Source organism: Penaeus chinensis, chromosome 17 (genome assembly GCF_019202785.1).
Source record: "Penaeus chinensis breed Huanghai No. 1 chromosome 17, ASM1920278v2, whole genome shotgun sequence".
NCBI classification, from domain to species: domain Eukaryota; kingdom Metazoa; phylum Arthropoda; class Malacostraca; order Decapoda; family Penaeidae; genus Penaeus; species Penaeus chinensis.
In genome coordinates, this window is record NC_061835.1 from 21,024,806 (window position 1) to 21,034,805 (window position 10,000).

At 37.9% G+C, this 10,000-nt stretch overlaps 1 protein-coding gene and 1 long non-coding RNA gene across 3 annotated transcripts in view; one reads left to right on the forward strand and one right to left on the reverse strand.

Moving 5' to 3' along the window:
- Positions 1-9,701, reverse strand: part of LOC125034297 (mitochondrial folate transporter/carrier-like) — a 45,319-nt gene extending 35,618 nt beyond the window's left edge. For both annotated transcript variants that reach the window (XR_007115659.1, XM_047626060.1), the window contains exons 1-2: positions 9,340-9,701; positions 6,903-7,059 (exon numbers count right to left, since the gene is read on the reverse strand). Coding sequence is in view for 1 of the 2 variants with exons in the window: in XM_047626060.1 (XP_047482016.1) it covers positions 6,903-7,059; positions 9,340-9,472 (290 nt within the window). In the remaining variant the exon portion in view is untranslated. The remainder of the gene's footprint in view (positions 1-6,902; positions 7,060-9,339) is intronic.
- Positions 9,702-9,858: 157 nt separating this feature from the next.
- Positions 9,859-10,000, forward strand: part of LOC125034298 — an 87,034-nt gene continuing 86,892 nt past the window's right edge. Inside the window, exon 1 of the long non-coding RNA XR_007115660.1 lies at positions 9,859-9,910. This is a non-coding gene — a long non-coding RNA (uncharacterized LOC125034298). The remainder of the gene's footprint in view (positions 9,911-10,000) is intronic.

Below are 10,000 nucleotides of genomic sequence, written 5' to 3' on the forward strand. Positions count from 1 at the left end.
TAAGAACAAATTTTAAATTTCAAATCTAACCGCACAAACACAATCCAAATTCCTATGCACATGTTTTGTTAACATCTCTAAAAATGTTAACATCTATAGAGCTAAGGCTTAAAAAAAACTTCCTGTTGGTTTCTCTGTAGCGATTTCTCAACTTTCCTTTGTGTTTGCTCTCTCCCTCCCCCCCTCTCTCTCTGTCTCTCCCTCCCTTTCTCTTTCTCTCTCGGTTTTCTCTCCCTCTCCTTCCCCCTCTCTCTCGGTTTTCTCTCCCTCTCCCTCTCTCTATCTCTATCTCTCTCTCGGTTTTCTCTCCCTCTCTCTCTCTCTCTCTCTCTCTCGGTTTTTTCTCTCTCTCAGCGATACAGTTATGAAACACTTGAGACGAAAAAATAGAGCATACTCTTAGTTCAAGCCTCCTGTGCACTTGGGGGAAAAAAAAAACTTTCAAAATACGAATATCTCCAAAAAAAAAAAAAAGATAAATATTCTTACTCCCGAGACCGTAAGGGATATATATTATTTCTTCATTGTCCCCTTTCTTTTTTTCTTCATCTTCACAAGGCCGTCTTCGCTCTTACTCAAATCTCAACATGTTATTTGTTCTGCCAATCATCATAAGCTTCTAGTGCTTCCCAGCTTCTTGCTCGCTCGTTCGCTCTCGCTTCCCAATATATGGATTTTCACAAACGCGTCTCTATTAATAATTAGTAATATAATAATCATAATAATTAGCAATAATAATAATAACAACAATAATAATAATAATAATAGTAACACTGATAATGATGATAACGTCAACAAACATTAGTAAAATTAATACAAATAATAATACTACGACTATACTACTACCACTATTAACAGTAACAGAATACTATCTACCAATCCCCAATTTTCCTATCTACAAAGGCATTCCTCCCTCGGACCGACCACCAGAGACCACTCCAGGACCCAAACCGTACCCAGTAAACTCACACGGGTGAATCCCAGAATGGTGGGGGGAGGGGGTGGGGGGAGAGGGGAGGGGGAAGGAGTGAGTTCAGGGGAGGGGGGTGAGTGATACGAATGGCAATAACACGCTTAGCAAAAAAATAGAAAGACTGCATCTCGATCTGGGCAGCAGGGGGTTGGGAGATTGGTGATGGAGGGGGGGGGGGGGAGACACACGAGCGACGCGAGGGGGGGTTGGGGGTTGGAGAGGTATACGTGCTTAAAGCTTTGTGATCAACAGAGGTCGAGAGAAGAACGTGGTTGCTGGTCAAGCCCCTGGAGGTTGCTTGGTGCTGGGCCAAAATGGTCTAGTATGTTCACAAACACTTGCAAAAAAAAAAGACAAACGAAAATACGCAGAAGCACATGCGCATATAGTATGTATTATACATATACATACGTACACACATACATACTTGTGTGTGTGTGTGTGTGTGTGTGTGTGTGTGTGTGTGTGTGTGTGTGTGTGTGTGTGTGTCGATATGGCGTGTACGTACGTGTTTATATCTATATATCTATATATAAATATATATACACATTATGTTTAGTTATGTATTACATATATATGTATTACATATATATATTATATATATATTATCCCCGGATACATAAATCAATAGTGACAAAACATATAAATAATATATAGGGAGAAAAAAGGAAAAATGAGGGAGGAGGAGGAGGAGGAGGAGGAGGAGGAGGAGGAGGAGGAGGAGGAGGAGGAGGAGGAGGAGGAGGAGGAGGAGGAGGAGGAGAGAGGACGAAGTAAGAGGAGTGAAAGAAAGAAGGAGGACGAGTAAGGAGAAGAAGAAGGTGAAGGACGAGCAGGAAAGAAGGAAAGAGGACAAGGAAGAAGAAGGAAAGAGGAGGGGGAGGAAGAAGAGTAAGTAGGGGGAGGAAAAGAGATGGAAAAAAACAAGGAAGAAAACAAAGGAAGAAGATAAGGAAGAGGATGAAGAAGAGAAATGAGGTGAATAAATCAGAAAAAGAAGTAAGAAGAAAAGCGAGGAGGAGGGAAATCGGACGGAGGAGGAAGAATAAACGGGAATGAAGAAGAAAAAGATGAAAAGAAGGAATAACAACAACAACAACAACAACAACAACAACAACAATAATACGGAACTTGTGCTCTGAAGGAGGAAGCGAGGGCCCCCGTGCACCAGGAAACAAATGAGCATCATCTCGGCGTCAATAGAAGGCCACCTTCTACTTCGCATTCCCTCTCGTTAAGGCAATAACAGGAAACAAAACCAACACGCATTCCCCTAACGCATATTAACTATCTTTCAAAAAAAAAAAAATATATCCTTTCTAAAGCGACATTTGACACGTAAGGAAAACGAAAACAGGCGATAGAAGAGAGATAGAAGAGAGAGAGATAGAGAGTGCCACAGTTAGCATGTCAGGTCGGAGCGCGCGCGGAGTTGCCAGATTCACTTTTTGTAAAATTAGCGTATGTTTGTTTGGCACTCTTGGCCTTTGCCTTCTTCCTCTATTGCACTTCCTGAACATTCTACGTCCGCTGGAAATCGCTGCTGTGGTCGTTGTTCTATATAATCCATATTGTTTTATTCTTCTGTTAATAACCTATGTGTATCGGAGTAATTAACAGAATATTCTGGGGGTAGGTGTAATGACAAAATTATAATAATGAAGGTATGGGGTATTGTGATGATGTCGTAGGTAATGATAACAATTGTAACAGTTATAATAAGGGCAATGGTAATGATAATAACAATTAAACAATGATAATAAAAGCATGATAATGATTAATAATAACAATAATAATTATATTAACATTAATATATAATAATAACAATAATAATTATATTAACAATAATATATAATAATAACAATAATAATTATATTAACATTAATATATAATAATAATAATAATAATAATAATAATAATAATAATAATAATAATAAAATAATAATAATAGTAATAATAATAATAAAATAATAGTAATAGTAATAATAATAATAATAAAATAATAATAATAGTAATAATAAACTAACAATTATAACAACACTGATCAGTAACAAGTACCAACACCGGTACAACGAACAACGCCCAATCCCCCATACCTGCCCCTGACCTGATACTAATTCCCATCCCGACGGCAAGAGGCTGGCTGCCACCCTGGCACGCGAACAGCTGATCACGAATTACCAGCCGAGTGTCATGAGATAAAATCGTCACATGTAGTGCTGGAGGGGGAGGAAGAGGGGAAGATGGGAAGGAAGAGGGGAATAGGCGAATAGGGGAAGAGGGAAGGGGTAAGAGTAAGGAAAAGGGTTGGGGATGAGGGGAGAGGGGAGAAGAAAGTAGAAAGGGGGAAGGGAAAGGGTTGGAGGGACAGGGACAGTGATAAGGGACGGGTTATCGATTATATATTGATGAATTCTTGACCTTCGATAATTCAAGGAGGGAGGAGGGAGGGGGGAAGGGATGAGAGGGGGAATTTAGAAAGGAGTGAGGGGGGAAGGGAAGGGTCACGATCCGATCTCCCTTGTTATCCCCTTTTCAATCAAGTTGATTAGGCCTTACTTGTGCAAACTCTCTCTTGATTATCGACCCCCCCCCCCCTCTAGCCCGCCTGCATCTTATTCTTTTATCGAAGTATGTCGAAGTATGTCAGAAGTATGGCCTTAAAATAAAACTGCCATGTGGATAAATATACTTACAAATACTTAAAATACATAAACTTATGAAAAGCCACACACATACTAATCCGGTATGCAATCATCATGCATATCTGCCTTGCTCCAGAAAAATGTTATGAATAATTCAGTGCAAAATGTTCCTGTTTTCTTTAACTGGTTTGCCTCCCCCCCCCCCCCCCCCACAAGTAATCCATATATGCAAAACTTGCCCTATCGTTCTCCTATTCTCCCGTCCTTTGCAACGACGTAATTTCAATACCAAAAAAGAAAACAAATAAAACAAATAAACGAAAACATCCCCCCCCCTCCAAATCACCATATGCACAAACAGCACATATCCCCCCTAACAAGAACAAGAACAAGAACAACAACAACAATAGCATTGCCAGCGGTAGTATTAATAATAATAACAACGATAATGATCATTAAAAATAACTTTGTCAACACCACACACTAAAAAACACATGAACCGCCACCTCCTAACACCAGAAACAAAACAACATTCCAAATAAACAACAACCAACCGCTTTTTCAACCCCTAACACTGGAAAAAAAAAAACTTCCCGTTCACTGGATAAGAGATTCATCATGGTGGACAAAATGCCCTAGTTTCGCCTAGTAACGATGACCAACACCTCACGCGTGTGGGAGGCCCAAAGACGCAGTACTGAGAACAGGTCATCAATATGTGCTTGGTCAATTATTAAAGCTATATAGGTCTGTGTGTAGCGTATTGTAGTTATATCTATCTATCTAATTATCTATCTGCAGGTCTAATACATTTATCTTTTCAATCGAAAATAATTTCATCTTTATATCAAAGAAGCAATAATAATGCAAATTACAAACACGTAGTTTTGTACCAATAATGATAGTGGCCATAACAAATAAGATATATTGTACAAACAAACACACAGTAGACTCGGTTTAACTGAATCAATCTCAGTTCGCTGATAACACGACATGTTAACGAGAAACTATTGACGCGATGACTCCACATTCTAATGAAAATAAACAAACATCAGATGTAACCAAAACAAACACTCTAAAAGTTCCCAATAATTCCTGACTGGGGAAACACCTCCGCCTCTCTAACCTATAAACCTGTTCCTCATTCCGGCTGAGGTGATTACGAATATCCTAGTTACGACCACGTTATCGGTCTGGTCGTTTTATCTACGCTTATCTTGCATGCTTTGCGTAAGTGATCGTCTAATCATATGCGTCGTTTTGTTCTTCTTGTGCTTTAAAGATTAATGATTTTATTGATATTTGGAATTAACAACTACAATATATAGCACCAGTTGTAATAGTTGCGGTGGAAGATGATACAGCAGTCGTAGTAATAACAGTAATACCAATAGTATTAGTAGTGGTAGTGATAATGGTAATAGTAGTAGTAGTAATAATGGTAAAAGTAGGTGGTACAAATCATGGAAATAGTAGTAATGATGATGGTGGTGTTAATAATAATAATAATAATAATAATAATAATAACAATAAATAATAAACTATTTGTGTTATCATTATTGTCACAGTTACTATAATCGCTATCATTATTATAATTACTACTTATATTACTATTATCAATGCTTTTACTATTATCATCATTATCCTCCTCATGCCACCACCATCACCAAACACCATAACACAAACGAAACCCAAAGGATAATTCCACTGTGTTCAGCCAACTCTTCAAATATCCTGTTCTCACAAACTACTTTCTAGAGCAGTGGTTTTTAACCTGTGGGCGCTTCAGTATTTTCCAAACGGGGTAAGAGCCTTTGGAAAAAAAAAAGGCAGTAATTTCTCTAATTATCTTTGTTATTCTCTTAACGAGAGCATTGTCACATAGTGGAAAGTTTAATTATAATGTCACTAATTCATACTCATTAAAAAGACCAACAAAACATGCTTATAATTTTCTTTACAATCTGGGAGGGAATTTTATTTACAGATGCAAGGGAAGCATGGAGGGAAGGACAAATTCCTTAATGGGGGGGGGGGGGGGTAGTAGATAAAAAGTTAAGAACCACTGTTCTAGGATAAAAGCCAACTTCTTCTTCTAGCTGTCGGCCAGTGAGGAAAATTAGCAGCACCAAGCCAGATACAACCCTATTTCAGGAACGGCACAAGTATCTTCTCGAATACCTGTGGTCTTTTATCTAACGTCTTGCATGATTAAGATAACAACCATATCTGTGATTTAAACTTCTGAAACAGAGAATCAGCCATGCAAAAGGAGAAAAATACAAAGAAATCATGTGAAATTCCTTTTATATCCAACCCACAGGGAGAACGAGGGCACTGCTTTGATTAAAATACTAAAAATAAAAGCCACGAAACAGGATTGGCTATTCTGCACAGGTAAAAGTACCCAGATGCAGGTGCAATGGCCCAGTGACAAGTTGGCTCATTACGAAGAGGGAGAGGGAGGGAGGGAGACCAAAAGAGATAGAGGAGAAACAGGAGAAAGGAATAAAATGGAAGAGAAGAGAGGAGACCAAGAAATAGAAGATAATAAAGAAGAGCAACATTCCTCAGTAAGCTTGAACCACACCACTTGACCCTCCTTCCCCCCAATGCCCAATGACTTCCCTGTCACTAGCCAGAAATTGGCACTTACTTCACCAAAATAAACTCAAAGGACACCGGCTTTTCAACCACCTTCTCCTGCTAACTATGTTCTGGAATTCACTCGCCTATTTCATCAAAGTTGATTTATATCAAAGTGCCACTAATTTTCTCTCTTGGAATATATTTATTCTGGTTCTTCTTTCTCCCTTTTCCTCCCTCCCTCCCTTACTCCCTCTCCTGTTTGGGGAATTATCCTCATTTATATTTCAACTTATAAAGCATCAGTTTCCAATCCCTGATCTTTCTACCCAAAATATGCAATAAAAATGGGAATAACACAACCTGACTTTAACTCACCACATCAAGTGCAAAAAGCATCTTCCTCTTCAAAAAATGACGAGAAATATTTTTTCTTGCTAGCACATAAAACATAGGTTCAATGAATTACAGCCAAAACAATACAATAGAAAGTGAAAAAAGAAAAAGAAAAAAAAGAAAAGAAAAGAAAAGAAAAGAAAGAAAGAAAAAAAAAGGAGATAATAAAGCAAAAAGGTACATCCCGTCAAAAAGGGCAGAATAAACACATGAATAAATACAAAGGAGAAGCAAGTGAAGTACGAGGAAAATAAGAGCAGAAAGAAAAAAATGCCAAGAAAATAAATAAATAAGATACTTACAACAAGAAGTAGAGGCCCCAGGCAGATCCTGCACCCCAGACATTGGGCGTGACTCCTCTATACAATCCTTTTATCCCCTCATGCCTCAAGATCTGACCTAGAGCCTGAGTCAGTCCAGTGTAATGTGGCTTTGCTGCCGTGGCTGAAGTATCACTGACTGGAAGGCAAGAAAGAGAAAAATTATATCAACAACTACAACAAACAACCCCCTTTTAGTATATTCAAAAATCAAATAATTAAATGGATAAATAAGTAAATGCTACTCGTCTTCTTTATCAAGTAACAAGGAAGTGTTACCAGAATAAGGAAGTATTACCAGAATTCTAAAATGCACATAACATTGAAACACTATCCTGGGTTCTAAAACAGGTATGTATTAAGATTCTCTAAACTCTTAACACTGTTATAAGATACCTACACCAGTTATTCTTAGAGAATTCTAGCTTGAACTGGTATAAACTGGTACAAAATTTGCAAGACTCCAAGTGCAATATTACTTGTTTCATGTACATTATTGAATAGATCATACATTACATCATATATAAAACATACAAATATATGCACATGTTAATGTTCTTTTTTTATTCTGGCTGTCCTTATGAGTATAACATACACTACGTCTAGAATTAACCTGAATTATCTCTAACATTTTGATGACATGTTATCCTTATGCCTTCTGCCAGACTTAAATGTCAAAACATTATGAATCAGGAAAAGATGAACTGGATTTAAATTATCTAATGCTCACTTTACAATATCTATTTGGATAAAAAAAAAAAAAAAAAAAAAAATTGAATCATAAGTTAAGCAACTAAAAATTAACAATTCACAATAAAGTATTCCTATATCACGGAAAGTGTGCATCAACAAAAATACTTTCATACCAAGGATTCTATCTATGCAACTGCCAACTTCAGGAAACTTTCATTCATACCTGATGAAATGTAAGGCTTTATTGCCATACAAATGGAAATGCAACTTGTCGTGACACTTATTTGAGTCTAGAGTCGAGTGTGAAATGATTATAGCAAGAAAAAACCCACTAAACTCTGCTGGTGTTTCTTCTATATGCACATGTCAGTCAGTGTTTGTCTACTTTCTCTTTAATTACAGAGGCATTATCTTTTATAATAAAAATCAATAATTATCAAGGTCAAAGACAAATTTATATTGTACTATTTCAACATATTTCCTGTTTATCAAATATTGGTATAACCAACCCCTAGACTGAGGAAAAGAACTTTGCAATATGGTGTTGGCCCATTGGGCTGGGACATAATAATATAATAGAGACAAAACTGTCAAAAGATCTACTATGGATATGCCAATAGAATATGCTATTAATATTACTAATAATGAGAAAGTTACCCTATTTTTACATTTACTTTCGCTTTCTGTTAGATCTAATTTTTTTATAGCACACTTGCCCTTATCAGATTAGTTCTAAAGGTTAATCTTTACAAATTATATTCTTGTTAGGGACAAAATGTTGCAGTCGTCAGGACAGGACAACCTACAAAAACGAATGCTAATGCCACAAATAACGAATATGTTTAAAGTCGGGGACCTCCCCAGCAAATATTGTCTTGAGATCGGTTGGCATGGAAAGATAGAGCTGAAAATCTAGACCGTCATTCTCCGCAATTATTTTCCTTTATTTCTGGCATTACTCTTTGTGTCTGCAGGTTATTTCTTCTATCGACAAATGCAACTTTTAGTCCTCTACAAGGATATCGTTTTCAATTTCCTCTAGATTTGTGTGTCCGTACTATTGTGTATGTGTATGTGATCTTTATTTTCTTGGCACTAGCCAAACAAGTCTTTCCATCATGATTTTTGCAGAATCAATAATCATAAAAGCTGATTTTTTAAAACCTAGTTTGCGTATAATCCTATTAGAAATGAAGACTAAAACAAAAATCTTGACAAAATGAAGACCATCTCCCACGGCAATATGGAAATATATCTTTCTACACATTATCCTTCTATTTTCCCACTGTTTTCCTAAATTGCCAAACTAATAGTAATGACGAAGACGCACATTTATCGAAGCCATGGGCCCTGTACACTTACACAAGCCATTCCTCCCCAACAGCACTTCCCTTCTCCCCCAAGGTCGACACGTGGAGGGCTGGGAGTGACGAAACCACGATAGAACTTCACTTCAAGATTACATTGTTCGCTAATTTTTTTTTCTTTGCATTTTACTTAATTTACTGGATGTGTGGATGCAATGTGTGATACTCAAACCTTTTTTTTTGGAGTATCTAGGTTAGAGGGGGAGAGGGGGGGGGGGGTGCTACGAGGATCAGTTGATAACCTTGCAACCGTTGAGATGAATCACCACCTATTTCGCTTTCTACTCGTTCTTTGCCCATTCATACACACACAATTAGCTTTCCAAACGCTCCGCTTGGGACGTCGATGAAACACTTACCTGCAAATCTGATCTTGAGGAGGTCCAGAGGATGCAAAATGAGCGTGGAGGCAACCCCTCCCGACACACCAGCGACTAGATGCTCGTAGCGAACCCCAGCGAAGGGGTTGTTATACTTCTTTGAGCGACTCATTGTTACTATTTTTTTTCTACTCTTCACTATCTAACGTACGATTCAGAAGCTGTCCTCGTCACAACAGTCATGGTGTGTATGGCTTAGCACATGATCGAGCGTCCACAGGGGAAGGAGGAAGGAGGAGCGACGACTATCTGCCCGCCGGCAAGTCTCGCCATCGACTGAGGCAAGAGACCCTCGACCTCCGTTTCTTCTCTTGGATGACGCAATCCTCTTGTGGCCTTATCTGAAATAAATAGACATTATAAATTTAATAAATTACAATTATGAGGATGAATTGAATTAAACCTTATGTTAGGTATCTAGCTGGGTGATTTCGTTAGATTTTTTCTAGACACCTCTCTGAACGAGAACCATCGGCCAAGTTCAAAACAAAGCGATAACTCGGAGATTCAAAAGAGAGCAGTAAGCGATGGCGCACATCATTCGTGTCAAGTGAGTTTTTTACTTGTTTTTAGGCGGAGTTTCAGGAAATTCTATGGTGCAGTAGAATCCTTGGTATATTTTGCACGAGGTGACGATGGG